At 35.7% G+C, this 21,391-nt stretch overlaps 2 protein-coding genes across 2 annotated transcripts in view; one reads left to right on the top strand and one right to left on the bottom strand.

Annotated features, from left to right (window-relative positions):
• The window catches only part of LOC138328360 (arginine--tRNA ligase, cytoplasmic-like), a 90,652-nt gene extending 80,761 nt beyond the window's left edge, over window positions 1-9,891 (bottom strand). Inside the window, 10 exon segments of the mRNA XM_069275134.1 lie at window positions 1,131-1,309; window positions 1,599-1,703; window positions 2,047-2,176; window positions 2,820-2,864; window positions 2,866-3,013; window positions 3,736-3,914; window positions 6,313-6,402; window positions 7,018-7,200; window positions 7,779-7,925; window positions 9,747-9,891. Of these exon segments, the coding sequence (XP_069131235.1) occupies window positions 1,131-1,309; window positions 1,599-1,703; window positions 2,047-2,176; window positions 2,820-2,864; window positions 2,866-3,013; window positions 3,736-3,914; window positions 6,313-6,402; window positions 7,018-7,200; window positions 7,779-7,925; window positions 9,747-9,788 (1,248 nt within the window). The 5' untranslated portion in view covers window positions 9,789-9,891.
• Window positions 9,892-11,478: 1,587 nt separating this feature from the next.
• Window positions 11,479-17,714, top strand: LOC138328357 (A-kinase anchor protein 17A-like). The gene is made up of 4 exons (XM_069275132.1): window positions 11,479-12,458; window positions 13,111-13,259; window positions 14,118-14,358; window positions 15,006-17,714. The coding sequence occupies exons 1-4, from the start codon at window positions 11,679-11,681 to the stop codon at window positions 15,294-15,296; spliced, it is 1,461 nt and encodes a 486-aa protein (XP_069131233.1). The 5' UTR covers window positions 11,479-11,678; the 3' UTR covers window positions 15,297-17,714.
• The last annotated feature ends 3,677 nt before the right edge of the window (window positions 17,715-21,391 follow it).

The raw sequence follows: 21,391 nt of genomic DNA, 5'->3' as shown, positions 1-21,391 counted from the left end.
TTATTTACCTATTAGTATATTTATAAACCAATTTTCTTTTGTGTGCAAGTTATTTTCTAGAATTTCATGATCAAGTCAAATTCATAAAGTTTGTCTCCACCAATCAGATGTCACCTTGATCAGATATAGAAGGTATTTATATTCTGTCTTTGAAAACTTATCCAGGAAAGTCAATTTTCACTAAACCTATCACTTAAAATGAAAATCACAAGATTTAGAAGTCATGAAAAAGGTTGGTTAAAAAGTAAACTATTAAGAACTTTGATTAACCTATCAAAGTCCAATTAACAATGAATTAAAATCAATTACACCCATACTATACACCAAATCTTAAAACTAACTCCAGTCTGATACTTTGAAGATGATGACAAAATGTACAATTTACAATCATACAGAGAATGTTTCAAATTCATGTGTGATATCAATTAAAGGGACAATTTAGTCCAAGAGTACATTAAAATTTGCACATATATTTAAAACAAACTTATATAAATAAAATTAGCTTGTTTTACTGTGATATGCCAGAAAAGCCCACTGTAGGGAACTGTATGTGACATGTTCAAACTCTCTTACTGTCCACCATTACACATAGTGGTAGGGTGTCTAATATGCAGAACCTTGGTTCTGGCAAGTGTAGTAAAGAAATGTTTGTCTAGAACTGCTCAAATCGCTCTTACAGTAGTGTGCTAACCTTATTAAATAAATTTTCTTGTCTAAAAATAATTTCACCAACTCCTCAGTGGTTATGTATTGCATTTGTTTAATGTGCCTGACTTTGGTTCAGGTATGGGTACAGCATACACTTTGTACCTGCTTAATCGCATTGATCAACGATTTGGAACTTCAACAGTATCAATCGAAATACTTAACAATGTCGTGTAATATGTCAATATTTCTTGTTACAAGTTTCATAAGGAATGTATAGAACAACACATTTATATCATACTTTGCTTTGTGGTTATGTAATAGAATTAGCCTCACTGAATTGTCCCTTTAAATATTGAAATTAGATGGTCACAACAATTATTTGAAATGTAAATGAAAAATTACAGTAAATCACCCAAGTATAGGATATTTCTTATAAAATATATACATGTTATTAACTTGCATTACAACAGTTGTTAGTGTACCTGTCCAGCGTCCACAACATAGAGCAGCCAGTCACCCTTCTCCGTGTGGAGTCGATGTTTAATGGCCGTCAGGTCAGATGTGGCGTAAGTAAATCCACCGTCGGACTTCACGACTGTAAGGGGTGCCGCTGCTCCAGGTATATACATAACTTTCCTACCATCTTCTAACACAAGGTGGTCTGAAAGTTATAATCAAGTATTGAAATGATCTGTTCATTACATTTGGGGAAAACACAGTAATAAAACCATGAAAAAAAGCCATATTAATACAGAAAAAAGATTGAATTTTTTTATTAGTAACAAGTATATAGAAACTATCCTTTATATAACTGTTGACCCATTTATCCCTGAAGACACATTTAGATTCTTCTACATCAAAGGATGGGAAAATCCATTAGGGAATTTCAGGGGTGAAAATGTTATCATTTCATTTGTCTTTGACACAACTTAAATATACTTTCCACTTACCGTTTTCTTCCAACTCTTTGACTATGGCTCCCATCAGTGGTTGGTAAAAAGATTCTCCTCGTTCCACGATGGAGATACCGAGCCGCTCATAAACTTTTTGGAATTCTAGAACAAACATGACACAAGTAAAAACCTAGCTAGATTATATTGTAAATGAAAAGAAATTTTAGATCTGCAACTAAGATTAATGAAGTTGTCCATCTAATATAAAATTGTTATATATGCAGGCCAAAATTTTCGCAATTTGATCTAAAATCTAGAAATCATACGATGTTAGCAGAAACCTCAGGAAATATTTCACTTTCAGTTTTTAGCTTTATAGAACCACACTGCATCTGGGGCCATAAATGCATAAAACATTATTATTTTACATAAAAGGGTTTTCTGTCCCAAGGGACTTTTTGTCATATACTCAACTGACATATCACGGATGTGTTTCATTACTGACCTTTGCGTGAAACATCACAAATGAGATTCCATCCTTTCCGGTGAGCCTCATCACCATTCTGGAGTTTCACAAACAGCCTCATATGCTCGTTTCTTAAACGCTTTCCTCGACCAAAACGAATCTTTGATTCCTACATTATATAATTATGTATTGGAATACAAAAATGGTATAAATATTTTCTAACTTTTTTTTTATAAAGAAAAAATGTAAACCTCAACCAAGCAATATGAGCTACGTTATCGTGACATAATGCTCCCATTTTGTAGATTTCTCCAATTGTATAGTTTCAAATCATTTTGAATTTTAATATTACTTAACATATCGACAGTGAATTCTGTAAAACCTGGCCTATATATGTGAAGGGTGTAATTCTTTTGATTTATTTTCTTTTACTTTTCTTATAAAATCTGAAGTATTTTGCAATCACCAAACCACATATGTCATTGTTGTATAGCATAAAACAAAAGTCCATGTTAAGTGCAATTAAATGGTGAGGTTGCAAATAGTCGACTTTGTTACATGGTCAGCTTGAATCATGAAATTTGCCCACTTCACAATTAATAGCTGTTTCAAAGACTTGTAGATAATTTCATAAGCACAATCATATTTTAGCATTATTCGGTCACCTAGGTAGCGTGAAGTGAGAGAAAAATATTATTACCACTAAGAATTATGTGAATCAATCAACGCATCAGAAAGTTCTAATAAATACCACCACCATTTATGTTATGCAAAAACAATATGTCAATATGCCCTATACAACATAACTGTACCTTGTAGAATGCCTGTAAGTCCTGGATCAGAACTTCCGGAGGAGCACACTGAAAGGTAGTTGGGGAACTTGTCTTTGAGGTGGGCTATAAGCATCCCAAATTGTGTGCCCCAATCTCCCAGGTGGTTCAGACGCAAAACATCATGGCCAACCCATTCAAGCAGACGACAGATGCTCTCTCCAATAATGGTTGACCTGCAGAAATGTGTACAGTATTGATTACCTATGTTCGTAATTTTTCAATGAAAGAATTAATTCAAGTATGCAATTAATCATACCTGAATGAATTAATGCTTTGTCTGAAATTAAAAAAAGATGAAAATCATACCACAAAAATATAATTTTCATCAATTTATATCATATTACAGGATCTCAATATAATTGCATGCACTTTCAATTTAAAATTGGTAATTTGCTAGTTCTATTTGCAGCATATCCCAGGAGTTCTACTAGGACCAGGAGATACAACAGGAACATACCAGTCTCCCACAATACACAATAATGTATGCACCATATACAACATATTGTATATAAAAGAGACCGTCCTTAAATGATGGTGCTGCGTTTGCTGAGTGCCTGATTAAGATGTCCCAACATATTAAACCACCAGCCCTCCACTTAAATTACATGCAGTGGAGTTACCAGGTTTTGACTGCTGGTTGATGATTTTTCTCTGGGTACTGCAGCTTTCCTTCACCTCCTAAACCTGGCACATCTTTAAATGACCTTAAGCTTGTCTCTTTACAGGACATTAAACATAACGAAACAATCTTTGAATATACATGTAATTAACTCATTCACCCCTGAACTTTCATAATGGACTGGTCTAGTCTTCGAATTAGGAGAGTCTAAATGTGTCTTCAGGGGTGAATGAGTTATGCTTAATATGAAATTCAATATGTAGCACATGGAAATACCTTAAATGTCCGACATGCATTTCCTTGGCAATGTTTGGCGAGGAGAAGTCAACAACGATACGTTTTTTGAGGCCAACATTTGGAGGCGTTGGCCCCTTCTGGAGTAAACTATTGATTTGTTCAGCAACAAACGTCTTGTTGAGGTCGATGTTGATGAATCCATTTGGTGCAGGTTCCACCTAAACCAAGAGAAGAAATTTTAGGTGAACAAAAAGAAAACCTCCAGAAGGAGAAATTCTTACGAACCAACGTCCAGCAGCACCAGATGAAGCTAGACAAGAGGCCCAGAGGGCCTGTATCGCTCACCTGGTTTGTAATGCCTAGTAATGTTCTGAATACAGCTTCATTGTTTCTTTTCTGAAGGAATTTGAATATTTACATCTAATTCCCCTATTGGGCCCCACTCTTTCTGCTCCAGGGGGTCAAAGCCAAAATTTATACAAACTTTGTTAACCCCAAGGATGTTTCTGGGCCAAATTTGGTTAAAATCCAAGCAGAACTATATGACTAGTAGCGATTTATAGGATTTACCGGGCCTTGCCCCTCATGCCCCCAGGTGTCAGAGCCAAAATTTAAACAAACTCTATTCCCCTTCCCCCATGGATGTTTGTGGTCAAATTTGGTTTCAATCCATGCAGAACTCTAGGACAAGTAGCGATTTATCAGATTTACCTCTATTTCCCATATTGGGCCCCACCCCTCCTGCCCCCAGGGGAGTCAGAGCCAAAATTTATACAAGTTCTGTTCCCCTTCCCCCAAGGATGTTTGTTGCTAAATTTGGTTACAATCCATGCAGAACTCTAGGACAAGTAGCGATTTATAGGATTTACCTCTATTTCCTCTATTGGCCCCCCCCTCCTGCCCCCAGGGGGTCAGAGCCAAAATTTATACAAGTTCTGTTCCCCTTCCCCCAAGGAGTTTCTGCCAAATTTGGTTACAATCCATGCAGAACTCTAGGACAAGTAGCGATTTATAGGATTTACCTCTATTTCCTCTATTGGGCCCCGCCCCTCCTGCCCCCCGGGGTCAGAGCCAAAATTTATACAAGTTCTGTTCCCCTTCCCCCAAGGATGTTTCTGGCCAAATTTGGTTACAATCCATGCAGAACTCTAGGACAAGTAGCGATTTATAGGATTTACCTCTATGTCCCCTATTGGGCCCCACCCCTCCTGCCCCCGGGGGGTCAGAACCAAAATTTATACAAGTTCTGTTCCCCTTCCCCCAAGGATGTTTCTGGCCAAATTTGGTTACAATCCATGCAGAACTCTAGGACAAGTAGCGATTTATAGGATTTACCTCTATTTCCCCTATTGGGCCCCGCCCCTCCTGCCCCTGGGGGGTCAGAACCAAAATTTATACAAGTTCTGTTCCCCTTCCCCTAAGGATGTTTGTGGCCAAATTTGGTTACAATCCATGCAGAACTCTATGACAAGTAGCGATTTAAAGGAAATGTTGACGGACGGACGCCGGACGGACGCCCGGACAGACGCCGGACGCCGCGCCATGATATAAGTTCATCGGCCCTTCGGGCCAGGTGAGCTAAATATACCATTTAGTACCCGGCTCAGGAGTTGCATCTCTTACTTTTTCGATGAAAGAGAAGAAATGTAGGTCAGGAGTTGAACATACCTTAATGAAATGGCTTTAAATTTTCAAAATTCAAATGTAAAACGAGATAATAGTCATATATGTTAATAGCTTACAATTAAGTTGGACATAAATTTAAAGTGAATAGTCGGGCAAAGAAAACCAGTCTAAATGCGTTCATTGGCCTTCCAAAAGTTCTCACATATTAATACGACGGTCAAGTTCTGCTTAGTTTCCCAGTTCTGACCATTAAAGTAAAGAAAAGTTGAAAGCATTGAAAGCGAGGCTGCGTGGAAATGTAACCACGGATATAGTGAGCCGGGAGGACGTTTTAGAATTCCCAAACTTTAAATCAATTACTTTGTACGCAGACAGATTTTGACGAGAGATTTTATTTTTCCATTTCATAAGAAATTATACTGGATACATTCACACCATTTTTACCGACTTTAGCCATCCTTGCCCGACTTTTCACTTTAATACTACACTTATCATTGCTTCCTGAACAATTAAGATAATAATATATGTATCAATTCCCATAACATAAGTTGTCTTGTATTTTTTAATCGTCATGCTAATTACCACACAGTAGTTGACTATCAATGCACAACATAGCAAAACAGCAAAAAGACCCTCATTTTAACATCTATTTGAGCTCAGGGAACAATGTATTTGTTTGGTTTTGTAACTTTATCTTAGACCTTCAATCAAGATGTTTTGGTGCTATGATCTTTATAAATGAGCTTTCATTTTTTATTTTTAAATTTTAAGGTAGTGGGAATTTGAAATATATCAACATACATATGTTTTCTATTCCCTTCTTTTGAATACATGTAATTTCATGCATTTAAAAAAAAATTCTGTGTCTTTTGTGATTTAGGCTTTAAAAGCTTCGAATATATATTTCAAAGAAAAATTTTCCTTCCAATCAAGATAACTTTTACTTGAACATTTCAAGATACTTTTTTCATATTTCCAAAATTAACTTACCTTTGAAAAGTATTCAGACTCCGGCAAACAGGCAACAATTTTCTGTGCAATTTCCTTTGGTGGAAGCTTAACACCTTGCGACTTCAATCTCTGAATGAAAATGATGAATCAGGCAATTGTTTTAAAAGAATGATGAAATTATATAGCATCAATTTATACTGACACTAAAACATATAACTTTTAAAATTTAGAATGCATTACATTCCATTTCAAATTAATTTGATTATCTTCTTCTATTAAACCAAAAATAAAATAAAGAATTCTAATTTCCACTCCAATCACATACATCTGAAAAACTAGAAATTCATGTCTGAAAGGAAAAATCATCCCGCCTCCATATGAAATTGTGAAAGAACTTGACGGGACGGTCATTGATGGGCATGGCTTCCATTGTAACACAATTACAGGTAATTCATGTCAGATGGATACAAATGGATCAAGCATTGAATGATTACAACTTATTGTATACAGTAGACTGAAATTAACATTTTGAGTAACAATGTGCTGCAAAGCATCTCCTGTGGTCCGCAGTTGTATATATTTTGATGTAAGTAGAACCTGGCTAGGTGAGTTTCATTGCCTTATTTATACTGATACTTTCAAAAATTTCTGATACCACAATAGCAAGTTATTTTTACTAGTAAAATAATTAAATTCTTAATCATAACCAATCAACTTCATTAACAAGGTAATGAAGATGCTTACTGCAGCTATCACCATAGCAGAGTTACATTGATAGTCAGCAAACTTTGAGCTGCCCTGTATCATCACAGGAATATCATCCAGGTCAGGGTAGGCGCCACGAATAGCCCGTCCAAACAGCTCTTCTACAATTATCCCGATGCTCAGCATGTTTTTTGGTGTTTTCTTCTTCTCTGCAGTAAGGCTCTATAGAAAACAATAAGGAAAACAGTATATTTCAATTGAAACATGAAAGACATCATTTTGATGATAAAAATATATATATATATGATTCCATATTTGGATAGAATGCACATGGTTCCTAGACAGTGATTTTGCAGGAATACCAATTAAAAGGTTGCAGAAAATAACCGTTTTAATGTAGTGCTGTAAAACCTGTCTTATCAACAACCTCTGTATAAAGAACATAAGCTGCATTTCTAGGGTACCAAGTGACCAATTTCAACACAATCAACCTGTGTATAAAGACCACCTGCTTAATAAGACCACTTTTCTAGGGTCCCAAGTAACCAATTTAAACACAATTCAACCTGGGTATAAAGACCACCTCACTATGAAGACAATTTGTCCGTGACTAGGATCGGTTATAACTGGAACTAGGACACTAAACCCCATCAATCATTCAATCAAAGACTTTTCCTCTGTCACTTGGGTACTCTTTAAAGAGTCATAGAGAGTTATCGTTATTAAGATCATCTTTAATTAGAAACTACACTAAACTTTATAATCTTGAGGATTAACATTTTCATTAACTGCAGTTTTACCCTTTTCAAGTGGTTGATTTGATAGTTGAGTTTGGAGTTCTCTGTCCTCAATTTTTCCAGTTCTGGGGATATGATGCCATCAGCTAACATGCGCTGAGGATCCTGAAGGCGTTTAATTTCCTCCTCTAAATGCTTTATTTCTGATTCCTGCAACAAATAGGTACATATTCATCACAGAGCTCTATCTCACTTTTGTGTGAAAAGATCAAGGACCTTCAGAATTGTAAAAATCATCCCGGTATTGACCAAATTGTGAAAATTAGAATATGTCAAAAAAACTAAAACAGCTGAAAGCTTCATTTATTTAAAGCAATTTATTTCAAGTTTACATTTGGATTAGTTTTTTACCATCCTCGATAATCCAGGGGTTCCGGTCACATACGATCTCTACACCCCTCGACTATCTCACAGTAAAACTGGAGGCAAAAGAATAGAAAAGGTAATTTAGTCATTTGATGTACATCAAAAGAGCCGTATAACGGTACACTGTGATTGACTGTGTGGCTTTGATGTTAGGCGTCGCTCTCTCTGTAGTCTTCAAAAAAATCTTTACTAGTCTGTGATTGGTCAAATGTTTTCTGCTGAGCTGCCTTCAATTTCGCTATGAGATAGTCCAGGGGTGTAGAGATCGTATGTGATCAGAACCCCTGGAATATCGAGGATGGTGTTTTACTACATGTAGTTTGATGATCTCGTAAAATATTTTTAGTTTTCTTTCTTTTGGCCTTTCCTTTTAATTTTTTGGACACAAAGGCGATTGTGAAATTCAGCTTAAGGAATTGTAAAAAAAAACATGTGTATTTTTGATTGGAAATGGGTCCAAAAATCGGCCCCAAAAAAAGCACAGCAAGAGCCTAGCCCCTGCATCATCAAACATGCCTATTACATTGTCAACCATTGTTTAATGATTTAAATGTATAACCACTGTACCATACTACTACAGGTCTGCCCTGACATAAATCAAAGCAAAAGGTTGACAATAGCAGAGGGACCACCTGGTTATCTGGGTGAGAATTATATCAGATTTTTGAAGTTTTCACAATTACTTCCTGCATTTTGTGTGTGTGTGTGTGTGTGTGTGCGTGTATTTTTATTTAATTGAATTTAATTGAAAGACTATGGATGTAGGCAGAGAGCCTCAATGTCCATATCATAAAGCATATTTTGATATAATGGTTATCTTTTCCCTAGCAGCCGTGGGATAACCCTGTAAATTATAGGAGAATAAGCTTTCTATATTCAAACAAGTCTGTAACTTTTTTGATAAGATTCTCACGCAATTAAACTCCCATAGCTTGAAAAAATGGTATTGTACAAGTACATATATTGGTTGAATATGACTACTCAGGATAACAAAAACATGTACGAACCCAGGACCTCTGCATACTATCTAGATCAAGATGCTTGTAATTTTATAAATGTATCTCAGAGAAATGTGGATTTAACTTCAGAGTTTAAGTGTTGAAGTCACATACAATTGAAGTAAACACTAATCATGTTTGGTCAGATTTATTGCAAAACAACTTGGGGATTTAGGTTGAAATTACCTGTCACCCATGGTCACATATCAGATTTTAATTGTTCATACATGTAGTGATAAGTCTGCGCACCTTTTGACTTTTGTTGCTGTTTCTGTCATTTTATTCTCGTGCAAATATAATGAATTGCACATCAATAAAATGATGAGTCCATTCTTGATTTATTCAAATTGACAATGTATCAAAAACTTGATTTACTGTTGAAATTGACATTTAATCACGTCTGAAAGACATTTGTGGTATTATTAATGTATCACATTCTGTACTGATTATGTATTAACATTACGTAGCTCCTGTCATACACCGCTCGCCAGCTGTCTGTCATGTCATTCGATCAGTACACGTGTGTTGTTCCTGACCGGTTGAAGTGAAATTTCACTGAAACATATTATCATAGGAGAAATTACAAAACTTGTATTGCTATACATACCGATTGTTCTGCTCGGGCCGTGAGTAGTGCTATTTCAGACATAGTGATGCAATAGAACACCAATAACACAACGAGACGTTTCTACTTTCGGTTAAAACCACGTTGTGTGTATGGCTTCCGGTTTATATCTATAAGGCTAAAATAAGCGATAAATAATTACAATATTCAATTTATTTCGAAGGCGAAGTGATAAATGAATAATAAATTACATCATAATAGTTTATATTTAGTATTTCTACAGCTATGAAAATGATATATTGAGTAAATATGGGAATGTGAATAAAATAAATCTAAACTTCCAATTATCGACTAGTTATAATTACCGGCCTGCTTCCGGTTGTTATTTTTATGTGCCAAAATTTAGTTACAGTACCACCTACAGCCTCTAGTTTGCATACAAAGTATTGATTTTTCATCTCGGCTATAAACTAGAAGGTTATTTTATGGATGAATATTTTGATTTATGGATGAATATTTTGATTTTTCACATTGACTTTGCATGACGTAACAATATGTGACCCGTTCGAATGTTGAACGTTGTGAGTACGAATCAAAAATCTACTATGTACTACAACTGAAACTGAAAGCAGGCATCGGTGACAACTCTCTTCAATACTTGCTGCAGCTGATGACTGTAGGCCTAAGCTTGTAAGTATATAACCACAAATGCCTACAAAAGTGATAAATAATAAAATGGCAATTATTATTCTGTGCACAAATGTAACCAGATTATTGACATTGTAACCATGCATACATAACTTCTTCACAAAAACCATGTAGAGCATGTACATATACAATTTATTCATATTTATGTTTAAGACTTATTACCAGATGATTATAGAAGACGTCACATACATGTACTTCTACTATAATCCTAACATTGTTCTTCATTTAAGGTCACAGGGGTCAAAAATCTTTAAACAACTTCTTGTGAATAGGCCTATACATGTATATTTTGTAAGAGGCCTTGAAGCCAGATATTGGGCCTGTGATATGCTGGGACGAAGGGCTACCAAGTTTGTTCAAACGCATGACTTTGCCCTTCATTTAACTTACACAGGGGTCAAAAAGATTAAAATCTTTAAATGACTTTTTGTGAATAACTAAAAGGCCCACAGTACTGTTATTGAGCCAGTAGTGGGCTTGAATGATGGGCTACTAAGTCTTTTCGTATGAATGACCTCAACTTTCTATCAAAATCACAGGGATCAAATAGGCTCAAATTAATAAACAACTTCTTGTGAATAACTTGGAGACAGGGTACTGATAGTGAGCCTGTTGTATGCTTGAATGAAGGGCTACCAAGTTTGTTCGAATTAATAACATTGATCATAATTCAAACATACAACTTACTGTGTATTTCGGTTCAACTAATTATATCTTTGCTAACAGTCAGATGACTGTTAAGGCCCATGGGCCTTTCGTTGCTGTTGTTGTTTACCAGGATGTGTATAAATAAGCAATAGCTTGTTGTGTCTCACATGATCTAAAGCTGTGTTGTATTTTGTATAGTATGTTGTTGTTCTCCAGATAAAACATTGTAGCCCTTGTAACTTAAATAATGCATTAATAAATGAAAAAGATCTAGCCATTCGGACATCTTCAACAGCACAATTTTTGTCATTTTTTAACTAGAATGTGCATATTCAATTTTAATAAATACATTTACAAAATATATTACACAAATTTTATTAGGAATATAGCCATCACTTTCCTTTTTATTTGCACCCTTCAGAGAACACCAAGCTTTAACACAACGTTTATCTGCACACAATGATGAATGGTGAAAAGATTTACAAAATTCAGAAGCAAATTCTCATTTATCACAAGTCATGGAACTATTTCATTGGCAAATAATTTAAAGTTCTTTCTGAAATCGTCAAATAATTTCAATCCTTCTGCAATCAGTGATAATTTAATCATCTTTGCAAAATGGCTTGCAACACTCAAATATGTAATGATACGTCGGAGAAAATAGAACTTTTTCTACCCCAGGGTTTGTATCTAAAGCCCCTTGCCAAATTGAATGTATGTGTTCAACTTCCCCAGTTGAAACAACCTGGCAAATCTATTTCTAACTGGGAGGTTATGGAACGTGTAAAAAATATGGCAAGGCCACACTCTTTCCTGACATTGAAAATAATCAAAAGTACCCTGGAGTTTATCAGACTGGAAGGAGAAACTGAAACAAAGGCATTAGTCAAGACACTGATACAGAGGCTTGATGCTAAAACTATAAAATTAAGTGGTTTTCCTGACATTTTGAAGGTCAAGGCAGCTGAGGCAAAGGTCAGCTTTCCTTTGCGCCATGACTGGGATTCTTATTTCAGAGACGCGAAAAACATGAATGAAATGAAACCTGGAGAGAGACCAGACACTATTCATTTCAAAGATCTGCCTACCAGATGGTTCTCCTCTCATAGAAGTAGAGAAAATGACAAGCCCAGTGAACAATTGTTAAAGCGAATCTGGGAAGGTTTTGGAGAGGTACGGTGCGTGGACATTCCAATGTTGGATCCCTATCGGAAAGAAATGGCGACTTCAACAAAATCTGGTGCAATACAGACGTTCACATATGGACAGGATTTGACCTTCGAGGCGTTTGTGCAGTTCAAGGAGTATATTGGTTTTGTAAAGGCCATGGACAGTCTCCGTGGAATGAAGTTACTCTTTATCGGAGAGGAAGAGAAGGCTTACACTGCCAATATCAAGGTATGGTGTACATGTTGGTATATGCTACATGTCCAGTATATTATTGGTGATTGAGGTGGCGGAGTGGTTAACATGTCCCGACATATAACCACAAGCCCCCCTCCCCTCCCCCACCTCTGGGTTGCGAGTTCCAATCCCATATGGGTCATCAGTTGCCAAGTATTGACCCCTAGTCTGGTGCTCTGTCTGTTGATAGAACAATGAAATAATAAAACCAAAAAACAGATGATTTTGATAAGTAGTAAATTGAACCTTCATTATATAAACCATATTCAACCCTATAAACGCCCAGGACACTTCAAACATTTAAGTAAATAAGGTGGCGCTTAATAGAAACAAAGTAAGCCATCAGTCAATTTGCAAAAGAAATCGGTAAGGAAAGTAACACAGATGTCATGTTTTCAGTTTGCATTTATTTCAAAGAAATTTCAAAGCCTTAAAAAGGGGGAGGGGTGCTTATAGGAATGGGGGCGCTTATTGGGTCGAATACGGTGATTTATGTACATACCCGGTATTCTCAAAAGTATTGATTGGCATTATGAATTACGGACCTATAGTATAAGGCCATCTTTGAAATATTTTCTGTTTGGTGTGGACTGTCCTACAGTTTATATAAAAAACTATCAGTTTAAAAGTGAAAATAATGTTTCAGGTCGACTTTGACAAAACAAAGCATCTCTCTGACAAAGCCATCAAAAAACGACGTATAGAGAGGTGGAAGTTGGAGCAGTTGGAAAAACAGAGGGAGGAAAAAGTTAGAAAAGAAAGAGAGGAGGAGGAAAGGAAACAGGAAGAAGAAAGGTAATTTATATCACGGCTGGAATGAGTAACTGATTACCTTACTCCATTTTATTTTTGCGTATACAATATTTCACGTCTTTCTTATTTCCAACATCACATCCAGATCCTTTAATCTTAATGACTGAAAGCACATGTAATAAAACTAATTCCATATATTTTCATTATATTTTCAGTTAAGAACATGAGGGGTTTCATTATCGGGCGATACCCGGTACTTTTTGCCGGTTAAACCTGGTTGTGGTACCACCTGATTTGAGCTAAATTACATTAAATACCGTATACAGATAGTATCGATAAGTACCCCCTATAATTGCAATTGTACCGCCTCTTATGAAAGATAATGAAACACCTGGTTTAAAATCAACCCTGCACTGTGTGGTTCACAAAATGCAACTTAAATCGATAATAGAGGAACTGGGGCCAGTTTTATGAACATTCTGTAACTTTAAGGTATTCTTCTGTTTAATTAAAATCAGACTTGTTATTCTGCTCCTCCATGATGTTCCATTATATGCTCCAATACAAGTGTGTATTGGAGTGTATCGAAGAGCATCATCGTGTAACGAAATTATAAGTCTAATTATAGTAAGATTGGGAATTCCTTAACCTAAAATACCCCATAGAAAAATATTACAGAAGTTAAGGAAAAATCCTAAGTTTTAAGGATCATTTCATAGCTTCTTTAATGTTAACCTATGGGAAATCTAAAGTTAAGGAACATGGTAAAGTTAAGGAATGGTCCTGAGCCTGGCAATTGCTTATATATAAAATCATGTAGGTCTTTTTTAAAATGTCTGGACTCAGCTGTACGATGACTTCTATGATTTATCAAAGTCTTTATGTAATATTACCATACAGGAAAAAAAAGGAGGAAGAAGAGGAAGAAAAGGAACAAAAACGTCTTGAAAAACTACAGAAAAAGGAAGAAAGGAGGAGAAGTAGAGAAGAAAAACGCAAACTCAAAACCTTACAGAAGAGGAAAAGAGAAGAAGAGAGGAAATTACAACAAAAGATTGCTTTGGAGGAAAGAAAATTTCTGATGGCTCAAAGAAAACTTGAGTCAATACGTCTAATGTCTGAGCTGTTCAATGCTGTCAAGGTAAGAATTTCTCTTTATTGTATTGTCAAAAGAGTTGCCTTTGTATTATTTTCTATTGTAGCTGCATAAAAGTAATCCCTATATGTATTGGACAGTTGCAAGCTGACACTTGATCTGGGAAACATCTGTCATTTTGATACCCCAAATTTCAATAATGTTAAATCATAGCATATTCCTATGCTATACTGTTAAAGGGACAATTCAGTCTAAGAGTATACATTAAAGTTTGCTCATACATTGGAAACTAACCAGTTCTAATGGCAGTCACATTAGTTTTACTGTAATATGCTAGAAATGTCCACTGTGGTGAAATGTGTGTGAAATGTTCTAACTTGCTCGTGCTCTGCCATTACACATTGTGGTCAGATGTCTTGTGTTCGCCTCACTGAATTGTCCCTTTCAGTGTTACATATATCAAATCTATAATTAATTACAGGCTGACCTAGTAAAATCTGAGACTGTAATTGTCAAACTGAGTAAATTGCCTCAATCTAGGCAAATGGCAGGATGTCAACTTTAATTCACTTTATGCTATTAAAATGAATTTAAAACTGATCAATTCAAATACTTTTTAAATACATCTTTCTTGTCATGTATTTTAAAAAATATTGCATAAAAATGTTAACATGTTTATTCATTTCTTTTAGAAAATTAAGGTGAAAGAAGATCTAGAAAAGCATGAGAGAGAGGCAGAAGAACTGAGGAAGAAAGAAATCGAAGAAGAACAGATTAAAAAGGAACAGGAATTGAAGAGGAAGTTAGAGGCACGAAAGAGAAAGAAAGACCGTTTAGAAAGACAAGAACATGAACTCCGAAACAAAATTCTTAAAAACTTTAAAGATAAAGAACAGAAAGAGGAGGAATTTCAACGAGAGACTTTACGTAAAAAAATGGCTGGTAAAAGGAAGTTAAAAAGTGCTGTGGTGGTGAAGAAGTGAAGTGAATATGTGGGTAGTGTGAGGAGTGCAGCGGCCGAGTATGACCGAGGTGCGTCGATAACTAGATGTGTACATGTGTTGTAAAATGTAAATGACATTGTGCTAGTGAATGTTGTGTATGAAGAGTTGAAGTATAATAGTAGTCGGGTATATTTGTATTATGATAAATGCATTTATGAAGAAAAAAATAACCCAATCACTTGCAAAACTGCATTTTCATCAAAATTTGAAGTCTGATCAAACCACATGCGGGCTTTTGACCAAATAGATTCATATTTTTCTCTATGTATATGAGGAATACTTTGTTAAGGTCTATATATATAACTAGACCGGCCATATTGCACTACCTATAGAAAAAAACAACTTTTTTTGAAATTACAGGTACTTCTTATATGGCTGGTTGTGTTATAGAACTTGACAAAATATAACACATATATACATGTATAGAAAGAAAAATATCGGTAGTGGTATAAACCTTTTTCTTTTCTTCTTTTTCAATATGATCTGACCCCAAAGACCTGTACAGATTGATATGTAAAAATATTATATATTGGAAGTATTGATATGTAAAAAAAATTATATATTGGAAGTAGACTGAAATTTCAGTCAGCCAATTTGAAATGTTTGATGTGAAATTTTGAAATGAAGATTTTTGTGGAAGGAAATTAGTTTACATATATAAATGTAAAAGTTACATCAACATTATACAGTAAATCATGGTTGTAACAAACCTCTAGCCTAGAATCCCTAGAGTCGAAGGACCAGCAAAATCATTTCGTTGTAAGCATACATAGTTTACTATACATTTATTACAGAATCTTTTAGAAAATTTGAAGGTAATGGAAATTACGATGCTATAACCATGACTTTGTTGTGAATTTGTTCGTTATAAACATTTTTTACTGTAAAACTAAATAATAATAGTTTAAAGATTTTTAACAGATGCAAAACAACCAATGTTTATCTACAATACAACGAACATTTCATACAATGTACTTCATTCAAAAAATGTCTAAAGTGTCGGCATGAGTAGAGGCAGTTACCAAGTACAACTTGCTGGTTTACAGTAGTTTCACACACCAGGTTGATGGTTTTACTTTGGAACTCTGCCTTTCTCAATCAACAAAATTTGGCATTTCCTTTAGACATTGACCAAATTTAATCCTTAAGGTAATTGAAAGCTCCATTCTTAGAATTTGACTTTTTTGTGTTCATGACTTGCGTCTGAATGAGTTAATTTTTCTCCAGTTTGCTAAAAGGACATAAAAAAAAATTAAACTAATACTGGCTATATTAGATTTTGTTTAAATCCAAGAAGCAATAGTTGGTTATCATGTTTCTAATTCTATATGAAGTGAACACAGGTGTTATATAATACGGGCAATATATGATTTATTCATTCTGTTGATATCTTTTCTCTGAATATACTTGTATGTGAGCTGAAGTCCTATCTAAATAAAACTTTGCTTTAGTTAACCTGAGATTGACCAATGTTGCTTAACCATGATCTATAAATTGATTCGGGTTCTCTCAAAATTATTCATGTAGACCAAGAATGAATGATCTTATAATTTGTACCAGGATTTTGCTTATTTGACCCTGGTTGACCTTATTTGACCCTGTTTACCTTTGATGACCTCATCTTCACTAGCTAGGGCTTCTGATGGCTTGTCCTAGGTTTTCATCATTTGTTACTTGCTTGATCTTGAATGTATGTGCATTTAAAACGCCAGGCTATTCATAGAATACAGACAGAAAACAGTACACATGCATAATTCGAAATCAATAAAAATACCAATTACATATACTGTATAATCTTGCAGGTTCTTGCCAGAATCACAATAGGTTATTGCCCTAGGTAAATTTATTTTGTTTTGGCATCAAAACATTTTGGAAAAAAGAAACTGATTTTATTGTCAATATTCTTATGGATTTTGTTTTTAAATTGATAATAAAAAATTCAACTTTTGTTTGATTTTAAAGATTAGTAAGTGATATATATTGGTGTCGAACTCTGAATTATATTTGTTTTGACTACACTGGTAAAGAAACAATTTTTGTTATTCAAAATTATTTCTTTTAATAGAGCTGATATGGCATCAGTCTGCAATATACAGTAATGTTAATTAAGATAATGTAATGATATATTTCGTATGCAGTCTTGTTATGTCTTCTTGTGAATTTTATTCATGACTAATTCATGAATTATTCATGAATTATCAATTATTCATGAATGTTCATGAATTATTCATCAACATCTCACAGGGGTGGGGGTTAATCTGACAAAGTATTCATGCGTTCATTTGTTCATCACCATGTTACTATTCATTTGAGAAACTGTTGTTCTGACAAGATGTTTAAAATGGCTTAAAGTCATTATGTGTTGTTTTAATGTTTAAATAAAAATATTTTCTTAAATATGTTTCTTCTGTTGTGTATCCTTGTGACAGAGGATAAAGAAAGAAGCTCTATTTCTCTGGCCTCTAAGCTGATTGGCAGCATCTACAGTAACCTCCCATTGTTGACAGTAAAATACATAATTCTATATTTAAAATTGAATTTATATAAATGCTATTACCTAGTCTGAAGGACTTGTGAGCTTACTGTATGTCAAGCTGTGGTGTCGGGCATCTGTTTGTCCATCAACATAAGACTTCATAACTACTTGTCTGAATTTAACAACAGACTGGTAGCATCCTTATAGAGTGGGGACTCAAAATTCTACAAATTATCAGGCTGAGGTTTTTTTTGCAAATTTACTAAATTAACCACGTGGGCTATATAGGTCGTTTTGACGTCTTGTTTGGATAAAGAAACCTAAGCTTATGGCAATAAATATGAAATGTACTCGTATAAAATAAATTCATGTCAAAAAGTACAAGTTATATTCACCATTCACTACAATGTAAATTAAATACACACTTCAAAAATATTCCAATGGTTACCTTGTAATCTGAGTCACAAATTCCTGACATCCAAGCTAATTCAGTAGAAATTGTTTTGAAGTCTTAAGCTAGATACTGGCACTTTGTCCTTCTACCAAAGAGTTCCCTTTATGAAATGAAAGAAGATATTGCAAAATGTGGAAAATCCTATTGCAACAAAATCATCGACTGTCAACAAACTTTATTTATTAAAAGATATACACATATCTATGATAAGGTGTATAGACGGAGCCGGCCAGTTCCTGTGATCTTTATATTTTCTGTAGTTACCATGGAAGCTGGGGACTCCAATATTATACGTATATGCACATGTGGAGCAGTTAATAAGTATAACAAGAGGTTCAGAGGACATGTATCGCTCACCTGGTATGTTAACCCAAACCAATGTTTTAATTATAGAGGCTAAATGTTATTTTTATTTCATCAATGATTTTAAAGAATTTTCCTCTAATTTCCCTCTAGCAGGCCCCATTTTTGCTGTCCCCAGGGAAGGGGGAAGTCGGTGTTGTCAGAGCATGTAGTTCTGTAAACTTCCCCAGATGATGTTTCTGGCAAAATGTGGTTCCAACCTTTACATTACTCTTTGCCTAGTAGAGATTTAAAGGATTAATTTACCTTTATTTCCCCCTTTTGTGCCCCGCCTTCCTACCCAGGGGGTCAGATCTAAAATTTATACATACGTCCCATCCCCTAAGAATGTTTCTGGCCAAATTTAGTAACAATCCATTCACAACTCATGACTAGTATCGATTTAAGAGATTAGTTGTACGGACAGACGTTGCGCCGAAACTTTGAAACCTTTAATTTATGACAAGGTTTCAGAAAAAACGGATTAACAAAAATCCCTGGTGGTCGCCATATTGATCACCAAAACTCACCCTTTTAGCCATATTTCACTTTCTATTATAGAATAACATAGTGTCAAAATTAAAAAAAAAATAGGGTTGCTTTTTAGCTCACCTGGCCCGAAGGGCCGGTGAGCTTATGTCATGGCGCGGCGTCCGTCGTCCGTCCGTCCGTCCGTCGTCCGTCTGTCCGTCAACATTTCCTTTAAATCGCTACTAGTCATAGAGTTCTGCATGGATTTTAACCAAATTTGGCCAGAAACATCCTTGGGGGGAGGGGAACAGAACTTGTATAAATTTTGGCTCTGACCCCCCGGGGACAAGAGGGGCGGGGCCCAATAGGGGAAATTGAGGTAAATCCTATAAATCGCTACTTGTCCTAGAGTTCTGCATGGATTGAAACCAAATTTGGCCAGAAACATCCTTGGGGGAAGGGGAATAGAACTTGTATAAATTTTGGCTCTGACCCCCCAGGGACAGGAGGGGCGGGGCCCAATAGGGGAAATTGAGGTAAATCCTATAAATCTCTACTTGTCCTAGAGTTCTGCATGGATTGTAACCAAATTTGGCCAGAAACATCCTTGGGGGAAGGGGAACAGAACTTGTATAAATTTTGGCTCTGACCCCCCCGGGGACAGGAGGGGCGGGGCCCAATAGGGGAAATTGAGGTAAATCCTATAAATCGCTACTTGTCCTAGAGTTCTGCATGGATTGTAACCAAATTTGGCCAGAAACATCCTTGGGGGAAGGGGAACAGAACTTGTATAAATTTTGGCTCTGACCCCCCGGGGACAGGAGGGGTGGGGCCCAATAGTGGAAATTTAGGTAAATCCTATAAATCGCTACTTGTTCTAGAGTTCTGCATGGATTGTAACCAAATTTGGCCAGGAACATCCTAGGGGGAAGGGGAACAGAACTTGTATAAAGTTAGGCTCTGACCCCCTGGGGACAGGAGGGGTGGGGCCCAATAGGGGAAATAGAGGTAAATCCTATAAATCGCTACTTGTCCTAGAATTCTGCATGGATTGTAACCAAATTTAGCCAGAAACATTCTTAGGGGAATAGGAACAGAACTTATATAAATTTTGGCTCTGACCCCCCGGGGGCAGGAGGGGCGGGCCCAATAGGGGAAATAGAGGTAAATCCTATAAATCGCTACTTGTCCTAGAGTTCTGCATGGATTGAAACCAAATTTGGCCAGAAACATCCTTGGGGGAAGGGGAATAGAACTTGTATAAATTTTGGATCTGACCCCCTGGGGGCAGGAGGGGCGGGGCCCAATAGGGAAATTTAGGTAAATCCTATAAATCGCTACTAGTCTTAGAGTTCTGCTTGGATTTTAACCAAATTTGGCCCAGAAACATCCTTGGGGTTAACAGAATTCCTATAATTTTTGGCTTTCACCCCCTTGAGCAGAAAGAGTGGGGCCCAATAGGGGAATTAGAGGTAAATATTCAAATTCCTTCAGAAAAGAAACAATGAACCTTACTAGGCATTACAAACCAGGTGAGCGATACAGGCCCTCTGGGCCTCTTGTTTGTATTCTAAGATGACCGTCAACATTAACGACCATTTGTAATAATTTAATTGTTACGAGCATTTCCATTGGCTTGAAAATTTACTTTATCAGCCCATAAAGGAAAAAAATGTCGTCGCCGTTTGTAACGTTGCTTCTGATTGGCTGAGATGACGGCGTAATGATTTCATACACAAAAGAGTCCCAAAATGAATTTTGAATATTGAAGAGATTATCTTTAGTAAATTGAATTGTAAGGATGTTATGGAGATATAACACAAAAATCTGAGTGTACTCTCATCATAGTCCGCTTCGCTTCCTTAAATAGACAAAGCTAACTTTTGGCATCTGTTAATATAGTTATTACTGTAAATATTAATATTTTGTAGTGTTGGATAAAAAGATCAATTTTCTAATTGAATTCCAAAGTGGTGGCCTTTCCGAAATCCAGTATGTCCGCCAGCGTAAACACTTTAACAATCTATGTTCCATTCTACCATAAATGTGCAACATCTTTCAATTGAAAACCATGAAAATCCACAAACCTTCTCTTTGCCACCAAAAAGGTATTTATAATTCTAAAATTATTTTTAACGATAGCTTCTTTAGGATAGTAAAAGTAAAATAAATACAAACAAACGTTGTGTAATCCTTTAAAGTTAAAAACAAATGATATGGCGGAGACTTTTATGGACTATGGGTACAGACAGATGATGTTATTGATGATAAATAGGCAAACATGTTTGTATCATAAATCATTTGGAGAGAATCACATACAGATTCGTTTGT

The sequence above is a fragment of the Argopecten irradians genome, chromosome 7, assembly GCF_041381155.1.
Source record: "Argopecten irradians isolate NY chromosome 7, Ai_NY, whole genome shotgun sequence".
NCBI classification, from domain to species: Eukaryota; Metazoa; Mollusca; class Bivalvia; order Pectinida; family Pectinidae; genus Argopecten; species Argopecten irradians.
Note: the sequence above shows the minus strand (reverse complement) of the source record. Positions and strands in the feature narration are given on the sequence as shown.

Excerpts from the sequence above, each read along its gene's own strand:
- LOC138328357 (XM_069275132.1), top strand. The coding sequence starts at position 11,679 with ATGGCTTGCAACACTCAAATATGTAATGATACGTCGGAGAAAATAGAA. Across the intron at positions 12,459-13,110 it reads CTTACACTGCCAATATCAAG|GTCGACTTTGACAAAACAAA; the intron begins GTATGGTGTACA and ends ATAATGTTTCAG. Across the intron at positions 14,359-15,005 it reads AGCTGTTCAATGCTGTCAAG|AAAATTAAGGTGAAAGAAGA; the intron begins GTAAGAATTTCT and ends CATTTCTTTTAG.